Source organism: Pelophylax lessonae, assembly GCF_965119305.1.
Source record: "Pelophylax lessonae genome assembly, chromosome: 3".
NCBI lineage: Eukaryota > Metazoa > Chordata > Amphibia > Anura > Ranidae > Pelophylax > Pelophylax lessonae.
Genome location: NC_138770.1, coordinates 406386903 through 406404722, shown reverse-complemented (window position 1 = coordinate 406404722; position 17820 = coordinate 406386903). Strand labels below are relative to the sequence as shown.

Here is a 17820-nt window from a genome sequence, read left to right as displayed (position 1 = left end):
ACCCCCATAAAGCAGTTACCCTACTACCTGCCGGTATGATAATACCGACAGGTGAGGACATTTGGTCAGGCCACAGGCTGGTGAAATAATCCTATGATTACAATCAGTGGAAGCAAACAAGTCCAAATATCTTAAAAGAAAGGAGAAATCTTACTAATCCAGTGACATAAGGCTGCACTGATGGCCACTGATGAGGTGGCAGTGAAAAGCTGCACTGATAAGGCAGCACTGATATGCTGCACTGATGGGCACTGATAGGCTGTGCTGATGGCCACTGATGAGGCGGCACTAATAAGCTGCACTTATAGACTGCACTGGTGGCCACTGATGGGGCTGTATTGATGGCCACTGATGAGGCCGCAATGATATGCTGCACTGATGGGCATGACTGTGGTTGTGGTCTGTGGTTTACAGATGATAGGGCGGGTAACAGGAAGGGGTGTGGCCTTTACAGGAAGGTGTGGATCATATTTAAATGAGGGGGTGCCCAAGTTTAGTCAGGCCTAGGGCAGCACAAAACCTAAATACACCACTGACTGGAGCATGCAAAATATATCTGGTGCAGCTCTGCATAGAAACCAACCAGCTTTCAGGTTTTATTGGCAAAGCTTTTTTGAATTAGTTGAAGTTAAAAGCTGATTGGCTGCCATGCAGAGCTGCACCAGCTTCTGAGTTTTAGAAAATCTGCCCATAATGTCAGAGTATTTAGGCTTGCCATCAACTTTAACCTTTAAAATGGAGTTCCACCCAAAATTGGAAGCTCCGCTTATCTGTCTCCTCCCCCCTCCAGTGCCACATTTGGCACCTTTGGGGGGGGGGGATACCTGTTTTTGACAGGTACCCGTCCCAACTTATGTCGGACCTTGCCATGGTGAAGTAAAGCCCCGTACACACGTAGCGATCGTCGGCCGAACGATCGGCCATCTTTTGTCCAGGGCTGTCGTGTCTGTTGAAAACTGCTAAAGACTGCACATGAATTTTGTCGGCCAACAACAGCCGACTGCAGAAGTGATGTCATGTGATGGTTAACTTTCCGTGTGTTTTTTCTTTTCTGAGCATGCCCAGTCTTGCTAATCTGCTGTTTGTCGGCCGAATTCTGTACTGACTGGCGAACAATTGGCCGTTCTGGTGTCGGCCAACAAAAATTTTAAAGTCTGCACGACAGATTCTGTTTGGCCGAAAATGCGCTGTCGGCTGTCGGAAGCATCATACTAACAAGCCTTCAATCGGCCGATCGGTCGGCAGCCGAATATTTACGGCCAACAATCGGTACGTGTGTACGGGGCTTTAGTCAGAAATTTGGCCCCCCTCCTCCTTCCCTGCCGCCAGGCCATTCAGAAAGCGCAGGGCGCATCCGGCATGCGCGGTAGGGAATTGGCTGTGAAGCCAAAAGGCTTCACTGCCAGTTACCCTTACAAGCTATGGCGGCTGCAGCACCCGAGAGCTAATTAGCTGAGGGTGCCAACATCGATGGATGCCGGGACAGGTAAGTCTCCTAATATTAAAAGTCAGCAGCTACAGTATGTGTAGCTGCTGAATTTTAATTTTCCTGTGGGGGAGGCTGCAGCTCCTCTTTAACAACAGCAGTCACTGCTAGCTACACTATATTATCAAAAGTATTGGGACACTTGCCTTTACACGCACATGAACTTTAATGGCATCCCAGTCTTAGTCCGTAGGGTTTAATATTGAGTTGGCTCACCCTTTGCAGCTATAACAGCTTAAACTCTTCTGGGAAGGTTGTCCACAAGGTTTAGGAATGTGTCTGTGGGAATGTTTGACCATTTTTTCCAGAAGCGCATTTGTAAATTTAGGCACTGATGTTGGACGTGAAGGCCTGGCTTACAGTCTCCACTCAAATTCATCCCAAGGGTGTTCTATAGGGGTTGGGGTCAGGACTCTGTGCAAGCCAGTCAAGTTCTTCCACCCCAAACTCACTGATCCATGTCTTTATGGACCTTTTTAGTATATCTACAACCTTTATTTGCCAGAAAACCCTCTATATGCCTTTCTAAACTGCTTTCACTTCTTTGCTGGGCGCTCGACTTCCTTGACCTGTGCACCCATTCCATTGGCTATGTCTTTGGTGGTCACTAAATTGCTGTCATTGCAGATGACAATGACGACACAGCAGGACGTAACCCGGATAATAGTTGTAACAGGAGTTTTAAATCCCATCACATTGTACATCTTTTGCTTTGTAGGGACATACAAGCCGTAAGTCCTCCTGTATTGAATTGTATTGTAACTGTATTGTATTGTCTAACTGTTGGTGCTATATAAATCCTGTATAATAATAATAATAATAATATTAATAATAATAATACAAAAATGTCTTGAAATCAAAACTTTCGAACACTGAAAATAAAGACTGCAAATTTGTCAATAGTTTTACTGTGAAGATGACAACCGATTTAGCTGGTCACATTTTACTGTTCAGAATTAGATAAGATTAGAAAAAGCAAAGGTACAGGGTTCAGATTGGGTCAAATAGTTTTTTTTTTTTTTTTTTTTTACATGGACATCTTGGCACAGTAATCATCCAGGATTGATATAAATAAAACTTTTGTGACCCCTTGTATTTGTGCTACACTGACTGAAGCGGTAAGATCAGAGAGCAGAAAGGTAAGATCTCATTTAATATTGTGAAGTATGTTCACATTTATATTGTTCTTTTTCTTTTAATTTATGCAATTGTTGCAATTATAGATTTCCTACAATGGCACAAGAAGGTCTGGAAGAGGCACTGAATTCTTTTATGTTCCAGTATAAGGACATTTGTTTCCATAATGGATTCACAACACCTGAAATCATAGATTCATTGGAACACATGAAAATTAGAGAGAGCGATGTGTTTTTAGTTACATATCCTAAGTCAGGTAATTATTATTATTATTCTTATCATCAATGACTAAGTAGCACTTAATGCAACATTAATTATTAGGTGGATAGAGTGGCGAAGAGTTGAAACCGCTACATTTTTTATAAAGTGGAGAAAGGCAAAATCCGCTGTTAGGTTTTTAATGCTAATAATGGCAAAAAGCCATCAAATCAAATTAATAAATCAGATAGCCAGGTTTACTAAAGTCCCATATGGCAATGTTCAGGATGGAGGGCAGCTCTGCGACTGTGAGCAGCAATGGGCTGAACGTCAGACAGTGTGCATTCTGTAAGAGGTGCGCTCAATAGACAAGAAGTACTTACGGCACATGTGCAGTGACATATTCCCTGTTTCTTAGTAGGAGGATGTGCCCAAGGGAGTTCCAGGGAAGCTGGTACAGGCTGAAAAGAAGACAACAAAAAAATAAATAAAGGAAATTAAAAAACTGTAATATAACCTGCATAGTAATATCCCTAATATTTTCTGTTCAAAAAGCTCAAGCCTTCATGTATATAATTGTCGCATTTTTATTCCAATATATTTATTTCCTATGATCGTCAGCTCCATCTAGTGGCCAACTTAAGGTATTTTTTTAAATATCTCAATCAGGAAAATTACACATTGTGGGCAGTAAATGGAACATCATCATAGGAAATAAACATATTAGACATAATATGGCAAATTTTTATGTTTTTTTTTTTTGTTTTGTTTTAAAAAAGACTGGCTAGCAGTATTATCTAAAGGTTTTTTTTTTTTTAATGAAACAAAAAAATTTGAATATTTAAAGAACGGTTGCCCTCTAGTGGTAAATCTGTATGAATAGTTTATAGATACAGAACAATAAGGAAAAAAAAAAAAGAAGACAGAGAATAAGTGTATAAATATGATGTCTGGAATGAACTCAGTCCATTCATTCATGCCATCCGTAAAGAGAGTACCACATTTGTGAATCCACATTGTCTTAGCATTGTTTAAAGTGGTTGTATGCCACTGGACGTTTTTTTTTCCTGCAAGGTAAAGTCATAATGTGCTAGTATGCGATGTGAAACTCACCTTAAAACGAAGCTCTTCCAGCGCTGCGATGTCAGCGATGCAGGGGCTTCCATTTTCACCCGTCTTGCTTCCGGATTCGCAGACTCTCACGTATGTTCACGGCACAGGGCTCTGAAAGTACTGGGTGGGTGGCCGTTCCTTTAGAGTGCATGCGCCAGTGATGTCACTGGCTGCATGTAGAGTAAATGTCTCCCAAACTGTGCACATTTAGGAGATATTTACACTGCCTATTAGTAAGCCTTATTATAGGCTTACCTATTAGCAAAAGGCATGTATGGAAGTTTACTTCCTCTTTAATCTATTCATTGTATTATAGTCAGAAGAACCTTGAATAAATGACCCACATCAAGTCTGGACACATTAAACCCCTTCCAGTCCTGGCCATTTTTCAGCTTTCAACACTGTTATACTTTAAATGACAAATACTCATTCAAGACTGTACCGAAATTCATTTTTAATCATTTTTTTGAGACAGATAGGGCTTTCTTTTGGTGGCATTTAATCACCACTGAGTTTTTTACTTTTTGCAATATAAATGAAAAAACCAAAAGGAAAATTTTGAAAAAAAAAAAAATTTTCATAGTTTCTGTTTTAAAATTTTGTAAATAAATAATATTTCTTTATAAATTAGGCCAACATATATTCTGCTAAATGTTTTTGATTAACCACTCTACTACCGCTCACAGTAATACTACTGCGGCAGAGTGGCTCGTTCCCGTCCAGTCACGTAGTATTAACGTGACTGGACTCCTCCCCTTCTGGGCGGCGCTTGCGCGCCGCCGGAGGCTCGCTCCCGCTGTTTTCATTCACAGCGGGAGTCGGGCCAGGGGAGGAGCAGCGGCGATCGCCGCTGCTCTTACCCGATCGTCGGGGATCGAGTCTGGAGATCCGCCCGCTGTGTGTAAACACAGCGGGCGGATCTCCATAGTGACAGGGAGTGACAGATCGGACTGTTCAGCATAGCTGGACATCCGATCTGTCCATGAATCACATAGTCACCTCCCCCCCTACACGTCAGTAAGCACCAGGCATACATTAACCCCTCCCTCTCCAATAAAATTAACCCCTTCCCTGCCAGTGTCATTTTTACAGTAACAGTGCATATATATAGCACTGATTACTGCAGTAATGTCACTGGTACCCCCAAAAGTGTCAAAAATGTCAGTCAGGGGTCCGGTCTGTCCGCCGCAATGTCGCAGTCCCGCAAAAAAAATCGCAGATCGCCGCCATTACGCGTTAAAAAAAAAACACCAAAAATGACAGAAATCTTTCCCTTTGTTAGTAAACGCAAATTTTTTTTCAAAATAAACGCTCTTTTTTTGTTTATAGCGCAAAAAGTAAAAATCGTACAGGTGATCAAATACCACCAAAAGAAAGCTCTGTTTGTGGGAAAAAAAGGACGTAAATTTCGTTTGGGTACGGCGTCGCACGACCGCGCAATTGTCAGTTGAAGTCGCACAGCGCCGAATCGCAAAAAGTGGCCTGGACGGAAGACAGCAAAATCCTCCGGTTGTAAAGTGGTTAAAAGAACCCAAATCAGTGTATGTTATTTAGTCTGTGTGAACATTATAGAGTCTACAAACTATGGAATATATTATATATTTGAAAATTGATCAATCCTGATGTACTGACTGCCTATGTGATTTTTTGAGGCTCTAAAATGCCAGGACAGTACAAATACCCCCTAAATTACCCCATTTTGGAAAGTAGACATTCTGGGGTGTTTAGTAAGAAGCATGATTATTTTTTTGAAGTTGTATTTTTTGCCACAGATTTTGAAAAATTAGAAAATAAATGTGTTTTCTTTTTTTTTTAAAAGGTGTCATTTTAACAAGTTTTTTCTCCCACACAGCATGGGCATACTTACAATTACACCCCTAAACATATCCTGCTATGCCTTTTGAGTAGCCTAGATGCACAAAGGGGCCCACAATCCAAGGAGCCCCTTCAGGCGTTCCAGCAGCATTAATTACACATCTAATTTCCTGACTACCTATCACATTTCTGGAGGCCCTGGAGTACCAGGACAGTGGAGAAATCTACAAAATGACCCCAATTAGGAAAGCAAACACAACAGGGTATTTTCTGAAAGGCATAGTGAGTCTTTTGAAAACGTCTTTTTTTTGCCACGTTTTTGCAAAATACAGGAAAGAAAATTAAATTATATTTTTACACAAAGCTGTCAATTAAAAAGATATTTCTAAGGGTCCTTTCACACGGGCGGTCCGTATATCCATTTTTCATCCCATCCGATTGCGGATAAAAAATGGACATAATGCATGTCATTGGGATTGCGGATGTCAGCGAATGACCATTAGGGATGATCGAACTGTTCGGGTCGACCATCGGTTCGACCCGGACATTGGGTGTTCGAAATTCGGCCGAATTCCGAACTTTTTGCGGTATAAGTTCGGAATTCGGCCACCAGAACCGCCCAAAATGCAATGGGACAGGAACTGGGCTTTAAAAGCATGTGATTGGCCCAGAAACATAAGTAAAAGCTGATTGGAGTGACTAGGGGATCCAGAGGCCAATAAGGAGTGAATATGCCCCCCAGTATATAACATTGCCCCACCAAAACTCTAGCACTGTAATAGAGAGGCTGTGGAATAGAGTGGAAGCATTTCTGTTACTCCTGCTGCTCCAGTGTCATTTTGTAATTATTAGTGTGAGGAAAGGGATATGCAGTGTAGTTAGGGTACTATATACCACTATAGTTAGATTCAATAATCTCATTTTTGTAGGGAAAGTTTTAAGTGTCAGGGTGACCATAGTGTAGTTTAGGGTGAACTGACTCTGCTATGCCAGGGTAACCAAACTCTTCCATGTCAGGGTGACCGTAGTGTCGTTTAGGGTGAACTGACTCTGCTTTGCCAGGGTGACCGAACTCTTCCATGTCAGGGTGACCGTAGTGTAGTTCAGGGTGAACTGACTCTGATATGCCAGGGTGACCAAACTCTTCCATGTCAGGGTGACCGTAGTGTATTTTAGGGTGAACTGACTCTGCTATGCCAGGGTGACCGAACTCTTCAATGTCAGGGTGACCGTAGCGTAGTATGTAGTTTAGGGTGAACTGACTCTGCTCTGCCAGGGTGACCCCACTATGCAGATTCTGGGTTAGGTGTATACATATATACATATATATATATACACACATATATATATATATACACACACACACACACATATATATATATATATATATATATATATATTTATACACATACACATATGTATATATACACACACACACACACATACATATATATATATATATACCCCTATACAGAAGTTCAGATGTCATGCCTGCCTCCAAAGACATCCAAAAAAACGCCCAATAAAAGCCTGAAACAAAAACGCCCAGGTGTGAAAGGAGGGTAACACCATCCCTGCACTACTGAAATTCTAAGAAAAATAATCTGGGTTTTTTTCTGGTTCTGGACATGCTACAGAGTTGAAACTTCACAGGTACACTTTTTAGACCCCCCAGACACTAAATCCAAAGAAATCTCATTTTTATTTTTTTCAATAATTGGCTCTCTATCAAAAACGACAATTTTTAAGAACTTTTTTTTGTGTGATTCATAGTCCCTGGGGCATGACCCAGAACCCTAGGCACTTTTTAGGGGCATTTATTGGGTTTTAGGGCTTCAAATTTGGGTTTTTTTTATTCCAGAAGTTCGGGTCCCATTGATTTCAATGGGGTTCTGGAATCCGAACCGAACTTTCGGGAAATTCAGGTGTTCTGGCCACCCTAATGACCATCCGCTAACATCCGATTTGTGTCCTTTCCGATCAGTTCAGTTTTTTGGAACAGAAGAGAACCCTATTTTTCTTCAGTTTAAAAAAATGGAACAGACGCAAAAACGGATGTCTGCAGTGTCATCCGCTGACATCCGTAATCCCATTGACATACATTATCTCCATCTATCATCCGCAAATGGATGGGATGATAAACGGATATACGGAACAGACACTCCAGAGTGTCATCCGTGTCCGTGTAAAAAAAAAAAAGAAAAGTGCCTGAGCGGAGGAAAATATGGTCCGCCCCATGTGAAAGGACCCTTACACACATCATAGGCATTCTTGAAAATACACCCCAAAACACATTCTGCTACTCCCGAGTGTTAGTGATACCACATGCATGAGACATTTTCAAAGCCTAGCCACACATAGGGTCTCCAAATTTAAGGAGCACCTTCAGGCTTTCCAGGGCCAAAAATTACATTGAATTTCCTGACTACCTATCACATTTTTGGAGGCTCTGGAGCACCAGGACAGGGGAAATACCCCCCCCCCCCAAAAAAAAGAAAACACATTTTGGAGGGTAAACACCCCAAGGTATTTTTTTAAAAGGCATGGTGAGTCTTTTGAAGACTTTGCATAGAAACCAATCAGATTCCAGGTTTTTTTTTTGTTAAAGCTTATTTGTACAAGCTGAATTTAGAAGCCTGTTAGCTACCATGCACAGCTGCACCAGACTTTGCACTCTTCAGTTTTAGTAAATCAACCCCATTGTATTTTGTGTATCACACAAATCAACCAATTGTGTCAAAACCAATGCACTGTAATGGTCACCTCGATACGAGTGGTCAGGGAAAATAACTTAGTGAAGAGTCACCTATAGCAGTCCCAGTTACTATAAGCTAAGCATGCGCAGCCTACTGGTACGTGGCTGTCCCTAGGAATGCTTTGTTCACTGACCAGCAAGTACAGGAGATTGAAGAAAAGAAGAACAATGGGATATCACCCTGAGGAAGCCACGTGTGGTGTAACGCGTAGGGGAGGGGCCAATCTGTCATCACGCTGAGGCGCGCATTGTGAGCATACTGTGGAACTACTGTTTGATACCTGCACTGTGAGGACTTAATGCTTTTTACGGTTTGGTGCACTGTAAGCACAAGGAAAATGTGAGTGTTTTTATATTTAGTGTTCAATAAACCGGTTGTTTTAAAGATAAAGCACTAAGTCCAGCTTTCTCTCTTTATGATTTGGGCGTATGGAGATAAGGAGTAAAACAGTATAAAACAGATGCCCAGAGAGGGACAAAAGCGCATATAGACCATTGTTTGGACTTATCCCCCAGGTGAGGGCACATCAGATGAGGGGATTATAACTAGGTGAGGGCACATCCGATGAGGGGATAATTACTAATGTATGTGGATGATTGGAGCACATAGTGGTGAACACTAATTAAGGAAGCAGTCATTTGGATATGTGAACACAAGCCTGTTTTTTATGAACTATTGAGCATATGCAAGCAAATTCATACCAAAGGACACTTTATGGACTGATGCATTGTTTGTTTCGTTTTGTTTATGGTATATATGATTTGATATGATATGCTGATTCTGAAAATTGAAAATTGAAAATCTCAATATCTACAGCCGTGTGGAGCGGTATGTAAATGAGAGAGAGGGACTGAGCGTTGGGAGCCATTATTTTATGCTGTGCCTGTTCATGTTCTATTTTATGTAAGCTGATTACCTAAAGGGGGTGCGGGACATGTGTGTGTTTTTGCAATAAACTGTTAAACGGCATCATGCTATTGGCCCCCTGATTTTCTTTTTCCCTGATGGTGACGTTTATCCATGGGCTAGCTCTGGCAAACTTAATGGAGCTATTTGTCCCAATGATTAGTATGTGCTTCACATGATGAAGTGGAGGAGGAGCGTCTAAGACTACAGAGGAGAGGAGAGAAGTGTAAAGGTTATCTTAAGGCGCAGTTTTATATGGTTTTCTGGTGAGTGCCCATTACCGATGGGGGAGCACAAGTGGTGAGGTGACGGATATCTCATTATTGATTGTCACTTGAACACCGTGGAATAACATCTATCACCATTACCAATAAGGACACTTACACTTTGTTAGAGACTTTATTGATTATACAGGGCATTGTGTGATCCAATCATGGTGTACATATTTGGTGATTGATTGGTTCATATTGCCCTACATATTATTACTGTGGTGGAATATTACCTTAAAATGCACTGAATAGTGTTTTAGCACTGCTGAGTGGGATTGTGTTTTATATGGATTACATATTTTATATGTTAAGACTGTCACACTTTTAATTTTAACATTTTTAAAAAAGAACAGCGTTGGGTCCCCCTCCCCCAAGACCATACCAGGCTCTTATCTGAGCACACACAGGGGGGGCCCCCAGATCCCTGTCCTCCCCCCTATGTGAATGAGTATAGGGTACACTGAACCCCTACTCATTCACCCAAAAAAGTGTCAAAAATAAATAAAATCAGTTGTGTTAGCTTCGGCACATGCTATTTCTTATATAGCCATGGGGCATGGCCATCTGGTGATGTCATTCGGAGAACCCGTCCCTTGTGACATCACTGCCCCATAATGCCCCGGAAGATGACAGCGGAGGGAGAAAAACCAGAGGAAGAAGACAGCAGAGGGAGAAGAACCGGAGTTCTGTAATTTTAGCCCTGTCATTTTTTTTTAAATTTAGTTTTCCTGCTATCAGTCTCAAAAAATATTGTGTCCTTCAAATCTTTGGTATCTTGGCTTTTCTATCTTGGCTTGCTCCTCGAAAATTTAGTTTTTCGTACAGTTGCGCAATTCTTTTGCATTGACTAAATGGGATATTATGGAGCCATGGCTTATATTGAGAACTTCAAAAATGTAAGCTATAATTATATAAACAATTTTAAAAGGCATTTTAGTAATCATGAATGTTTTGTGGTTTACAGCTTTTGCTGTAGGCATAAAAAAATGTAAAAACTACTTAAATGTTATTTGCAGGTACAATATGGACACAGCAAGTTCTAAGTCTGATCTTTCACGAAGGACATAGGAATGGATCAGAAAATATTGACAACATTACCAGAGTTCCATGGATCGAATATAATATACACAACGTTGACTTTAATAGCCGAAAATCTCCTCGCCTCTTCACATCACACCTGCCTTACTATCTTATGCCAAAAGATCTCAGTTTCAAGAGAGCAAAAGTAAGCAAAATGGATGTTAATTTAATTTTATAATGTGTAGTAACTACATCTACACTAATAAGGTGCATTCAAACAATGAGCAAAACATATAGTTACATAACATGTGATACAAAATAAACATTAAGTAAAGTGCTAAAGATAAAGTGATAAAGGTGTTAAAAAGCGCTAATAATAAAAGTGGTTAGTGCAGTATCAAATCAAACAAATAGTTCATAAACATGAAAAAAGTCCATAAACTTTAGGTGAGTCTTGCTGCTATGTGAATCCAAAGTGGTGTGCTCCCCTCCCGTGTGCCCCACTCACCAGCTGTATGTACAAAACAGGCTTTGATAATATATACTTCTTTCTCCGCTCCTTCCACGTATTGATGTTTCTCTGTTAATTGTATCAAAATCAGGAATATGAACGTGTAATCACTTCTTATCACCACCTCCTCTCCTCCACTTCACCCGCACTTGCAGCAATTGTATATTAGTTTGTCACTCTCAGCCTCCTTCCCCAAAGTCCTTGGCGGCCCAATTGTAACTTTGCCGAAACCAGATAAACCATCCATCTCACCCACAAGCTACAGACTAGCGATGTTCTCCCGCCAAGCCCTTCACCAAATGGGTGTTATTTTAATGTTGTAATTTATGTAGAATACGTAATAATAATAACAATAATATTAATTTCATTATATATATATATATATATATATATATATATATATATATACATACATATACTGTGCGTGTGTATATATCTATATATATATATATATATACAGTGGGTACGGAAAGTATTCAGACCCCCTTAAATTTTTCACTCTTTGTAATATTGCAGCCATTTGCTAAAATCATTTAAGTTCATTCTTCTTCCTCATGAATGTACACATAGCACCCCATACTGACAGAAAAACATAGAATTGTTGACATTGTTGCAGATTTATTAAAAAAGAAAAACTGAAATATCACATGGTCCTAAGTATTCAGACCCTTTGCTCAGTATTTAGTAGAAGCCCCCTTTTGATCTAATACAGCCAGGAGTCTTTTTGGGAAAGATGCAACAAGTCTTTCACACCTGGATTTGGGGATCCTCTGCCATTCCTCCTTGCAGATCCTCTCCAGTTCTGTCAGGTTGGATGGTAAACATTGGTGGACAGCCATTTTTAGGTCTCTCCAGAGATGCTCAATTGGATTTAAGTCAGGGCTCTGGCTGGGCCATTCAAGAACAGTCACGGAGTTGTTGTGAAGCCACTCCTTCGTTATTTTAGCTGTGTGCTTAGGGTCATTGTCTTGTTGGAAGGTAAACCTTCGGCCCAGTCTGAGGTCCAGAGCACTCTGGAGAAGGTTTTTGTCCAGGATATCCCTGTACTTGGCCGCATTCATCTTTCCCTCGATTGCAACCAGTCGTCCTGTCCCTGCAGCTGAAAAACACCCCCACATCATGATGCTGCCACCACCATGCTTCACTGTTGGGACTGTATTGGACAGGTGATGAGCAGTGCCTGGTTTTCTCCACACATACCGCTTAGAATTAAGGCCAAAAAGTTCTATTTTGGTCTCATCAGACCAGAGAATCTTATTTCTCACCATCTTGGAGTCCTTCAGGTGTTTTTTAGCAAACTCCATGCGGGCTTTCATGTGTCTTACACTGAGGAGAGGCTTCCGTCGGGCCACTCTGCCATAAAGCCCCAACTGGTGGAGGGCTGCAGTGATGGTTGACTTTCTACAACTTTCTCCCATCTCCTGACTGCATCTCTGGAGCTCAGCCACAGTGATCTTTGGGTTCTTCTTTACCTCTCTCACCAAGGCTCTTCTCCCCCGATAGCTCAGTTTGGCCGGACGGCCAGCTCTAGGAAGGGTTCTGGTCGTCCCAAACGTCTTCCATTTGAGGATTATGGAGGCCACTGTGCTCTTAGGAACCTTAAGTGCAGCAGAAATCTTTTTGTAACCTTGGCCAGATCTGTGCCTTGCCACAATTCTGTCTCTGAGCTCTTCAGGCAGTTCCTTTGACCTCATGATTCTCATTTGCTCTGACATGCATTGTGCTCTGGAAGGTCTTATATAGACAGGTGTGTGGCTTTCCTAATCAAGTCCAATCAGTATAATCAAACACAGCTGGACTCAAATGAAGGTGTAGAACCATCTCAAGGATGATCAGAAGAAATGGAAAGCACCTGAGTTTGTGTCACAGCAAAGGGTCTGAATACTTAGGACCATGTGATATTTCAGTTTTTCTTTTTTAATAAATCTGCAACAATGTCAACAATTCTGTGTTTTTCTGTCAGTATGGGGTGCTATGTGTACATTCATGAGGAAGAAGAATGAACTTAAATGATTTTAGCAAATGGCTGCAATATAACAAAGAGTGAAAAATTTAAGGGGGTCTGAATACTTTCCGTACCCACTGTATATATATTTATTTTTCGTTTTTTCATCTTTACAGATTATCTATGTGAGCAGAAATCCAAAAGATGTCTTGGTGTCATTTTATCACTTCCATAAATTATATACCCAGTTACACATCACGTTACAGTGGGATACCTTCTTGGACCTGTTCATGTCTGGGAGAGGTGATTCACAAATAAATATTGTTTTTACTGAATAAAGTACCCACTGATATCATATTTTCACTAACTGTTTATAACTTTATAGTTACACTAACTGCATAAAATATTTTTTTTTTTTCTAATGTTAGATAACATGGGAAGAATTTTAACCTCTGGCACATTTTTTTGACTCTGGCTAGAGTCTCTAATAAAAATACTGAGAGCAATAAAAATCTGAGGTTTTAACCTTCCCTAAGGCTGGGTTCACACTTAAATCGGATATGGCTCACAGCAAGGGTCCAATGCATCCCTGTTCTCAGTTTCAGGGAGGAATCAGGACCCAATTTTTGCCTGAATTCGGACCTAAAAAGGAGCCAAAGATGCACAGGACCCCTGTTCAATCCACTCCGCAGCCACCAGTAAGATGTGTGAACCGGCTCCATTGAGAGACGGTCATAGACTCCTGTGATGTGAATTGGATGCAGGAAAATCCACACTAGTGTGAAATCAGCCTAAGCTATCCAAAACAAGAGTTTTAAATTATAAAATGCACATGCTATTACATTTCAATTTGTTTATTTAATAAACATTATAATCTTGGGAACATTCCTTTATTTTACAGTGATTGGGGGGTCGTGGTTTGATCATCTTAGAGGCTGGTACACCCACAAAGAGGACTACAATATTCTTTTTATGACTTATGAGGAGATGAAAAAAGCAAGTACTACTAATTTATTGCTGCTATTTGATAACTGCTGGATTTGTGCTTTTACAGATAAAAAGAAGAGTTTATGCCACCATTACCAATTTAAATATACTGTACATTGTGTTTTTATTCTGAATGTGTTTTACAATAGTTGATTTGCTTTAGGATCTTAGATCAGCTGTAATGAAAATATGCAACTTTGTGGATATCAAACTTGATGACCAAGCAGTAGATACAGTGGTGGAGAAATCATCATTCAGAACAATGAAACAAGATCCTCTTGCTAATTATCAATTTATGCAAAAGGAGATCTTTGACTTTGAAAAAGGAGACTTTATTCGCAAAGGTAACATTTTGTTAGTTATTTCAGTTAACAGATAATAGTTAGTGGTGTGTTGAAAGGGGTTTTCCCTGCAGGGTATCTGGTATAGTAAGTCAACTTATCAGATAAAATGGGATTGATTTACTAAAGGCAAATAGGCAGTTTACTGTACAAGAGAATTTGTCCTAGAGCTTAGTTTTTTTGTGATGAAGTGCAAGAAAAAATAAAAAAATTAAAAAAAATCTTTGCTTGTTTTGATAATTGGATGATGAAAGTTAGCAGAGCTTCACCTCATTTACTAAGCTCTGGGGAAAACTCCCTTGCAAAGCGAAACTCATCTTGCAAAGTTAACTTCCTATTTGTTTTTAGTAGATTCACCCCAATGAAACACTAACACATTTAAAGTGGAAGTTTTATCAAAATCTTGGTCCAGTCACATGATCAGGTTCCAGTGCCAGCTTCAGTGTAGAGAAGGGACAGGCGACAACGGATGCCCCATAGTAGGCCTATGGGTGAGGTAACCGCACAGGCATTTGCAGCCGTTGTTGGCGATCTTTCCTCTTCACCGAAGCTACTGCTCGAGAGATCATGTGATGGGACCAGACCAACTTCCGAATAGGTATGTAAAAGCATCTTTTCTTTCATAGGGTGATAGAATTGTCTTAAAATGGGGGTGGGAGTAGGTTTAGCCTTAGTTACATTTTGACAGAACTTCCACTTTAAAGAGTACTTCCTTTTTTGAATGCTCTCTGGCTGATTAATGTATGTTTTAGATTTTAACAAACCTTGAGGCAGATGCCTACCTGTTTCTGTTCTGAAGAAATGGCTGTTTGCTTCACCATGTTTTTCCCCGAGTGATTCTGAATAGGAGTGAATGGTTCATTATAATCAGCTGATGCACTATTAGTGTTCTGATGAGAAAACTTGCAGTCTCTGCATCCCTTCAGAAGTAATAAGCCTTTAGGGTGTATCTCACGAAATATGATACTTTGCAGAGGATGGGTAAAACCTGACTTAGTATCTTACTGCAGAGTTCTTTACAAGTAGAAAATTACATTTCCAATGGCATTCTGTACATTTATTAGACAACCAACCAGCAGACATGTCTCTGGGTGGTTGCATCATGCCTGCATGTCCCACTGTCTGAGTTCCACTAAATTATTGTGAGTAAAGCTAGTCATAAGCATATGAAGACAAAGGAAAAAGTGTACATTATAAACTATGGTGCTGTCATGTAGGCACATGCAAATCATTACCCTCTTCCATGAATTATGTTTGAGCAGAACCCACCAACATGTAACTTACTCAAGGTGTACAACATAGAACTCGTGGCTTTCCTGTTCAATATATGGTGTTTTCCTAAATGTGGTTTGCGTTGCTCATTGCCACCTGTATAAACCTCTCCCATTCATCTTTATCAGGCACTGTTGGAGACTGGAAAAACAGAATGACTGTGGCACAAAGTGAGAAGTTTGACTTTGTTTATAAGGAAAAGATGAAGGGTCTACCTCTCAAGTTCCTCTGGGACATCAATGACGAAGAAGCAAGCATGATAGAATGATGTGCTGAAATTGTAAAGTGATTCTATCTCTAAATTAAAATTAGGATTAAAAACTGTACCTGCAAAGGGGCTATTACACACTTATCTCTCCAGCTGTTTGTACCAATAAACTCTGCTCCATTGATGGGGAAATGTACACCAAAGTCTGCTAAATAACTAACACTACTAGCATAATTAGAACTACGCTCAGTGGCTCCTCCTGCTGACCTCCACTTCAACACAGAAGCAAGGGTTTCTTTACACTGTCATTACCACTCCTCTGAAAAGTGATCCACAGTGGATCACTCTTCAGAGGCATTTGACAGGTGGCTTAGAGGCAATAAGTCACCTCTAGGATGCCTGTTTTACCCCTCAAAGGCCGCAGCACCGCAACCGTGTGTATTACATGCCATTGCAGGGAAGCAGAGTGGTCCCATTCACTTGAATGGGTTGCGTTTGTTGGCGTTACTACCTGCCAAACAGGACCTGCGGTATTATTTTTGCTGCAAAGCAAAGTGCTGGCATCTTAGGTTAACCATTTTAAGAGCGGAAGGATTTACCCCCTTCCTGACCAGGCCATAGTTTGCGATTCGGCACTGCGTTACTTTAACGGACAATTGTGCGGTCGTGCGACACTGTATCCAAATAAAATTGACGTCCTTTTTTTTCCCACAAACAGAGCTTTCTTTTGGTGGTATTTGATCAGCTGTGCGATTTTTATTTTTTGCACTATAAAGAAAAAAGCGACAATTCTGAATATTTTTCACATTCTGCTATATAACATTCCCAAATAAAAAATGTAAAAATCTAAATTTTTTAACATTTTAGGCCAATTTGTTTCTGCTACATATTTTTGGTAAAAAAAAATACTATGGGAAAGATTTATGTCATTTATATTGTTTTTTTGACACTTTTGGGGGGGGGGGGGGGGACCAGTGACATTAATACAGTAATCAGTGCTAAAAATATGCACTGTTACTGTAATAATGACACTGGCAGGGAAGGGGTTAACACTGTGGTTGATCAAGGGGTTAAATGTGTACCTAGGGGAGTGTTTCTAACTGTGGGGGGGGCGTGGCTTTTGAAATCACCACAGAGACAGGAGGATCACAGGAGCTCTGTGATCATTTCAGGGAGAAGAACGGTCAGCTGTGTTTACAACTGAAGTGCGGCGGCAAGCGCTCGCCACCTAGCTGCCTGCGCACGACCGACATATAGCTACGTCGGTTCACCCAGGAGCGTCTGCCTGCCGCAGTATAACTGAGGCGTGCAGTTGTTAAGCGGTTAAGGGGGCTGGTAAAAACACATAATAACCGACTGCATTTACCACTCCCTGGCCACAAGTGTAAACTAGGTCTTACTGGCTGTGACATATAAATATTTGTTTACGGACACACAAATACAGTACATCTCAAGACTGGGCTTATGTGTCCAAACATTTCTACTGTTACAGTGATTTTATATGTCATAATAGTTGCAATTCATTACACCTGTATACATGTTTTTCACTTCTCACATGCAGTGATTAAATTTGCTTTTGTTTCTTTCTTGTTTTCAAGAAAAAATAAAAAGTTATTCAAATTAAATATGCATGGGGGGGAGGGGAAGCAATGCTGACGTTTGGTACCTCAAAGATTTCAAAGAGAAGAGATTTTTTTTCAATACTACTGTGTTACCCCGAAAATAAGACCAGGTTTTATATTAATTTTGACACCAAAAGACACAGTAGGGCTTATTTTTGGGGTAGGCCTTGTCATGTAATGTGCTGTCCTCTCCCTCCCTGCATGTCAGAAATCCCCAGTGTGAGCCGAGTAAAA

General features: G+C 40.5%; 1 protein-coding gene across 2 annotated transcripts in view; it reads left to right on the top strand.

Moving 5' to 3' along the window:
* Positions 1–16160, top strand: part of LOC309551822 (amine sulfotransferase-like) — a 51722-nt gene extending 35562 nt beyond the window's left edge. Inside the window, exons 1-7 of one of the 2 annotated variants that reach the window (XM_082252517.1) lie at positions 2539–2625; positions 2710–2879; positions 10697–10905; positions 13333–13459; positions 14058–14152; positions 14307–14487; positions 15885–16160. In XM_082252517.1, coding sequence (XP_082108643.1) covers positions 2720–2879; positions 10697–10905; positions 13333–13459; positions 14058–14152; positions 14307–14487; positions 15885–16024 — 912 coding nt within the window. In that variant the 5' untranslated portion in view covers positions 2539–2625; positions 2710–2719 and the 3' untranslated portion in view covers positions 16025–16160. Of the gene's footprint in view, positions 1–2538; positions 2626–2709; positions 2880–10696; positions 10906–13332; positions 13460–14057; positions 14153–14306; positions 14488–15884 lie in introns of those variants that run through there. The other variant, XM_082252518.1, reaches the window with a different exon arrangement.
* The last annotated feature ends 1660 nt before the right edge of the window (positions 16161–17820 follow it).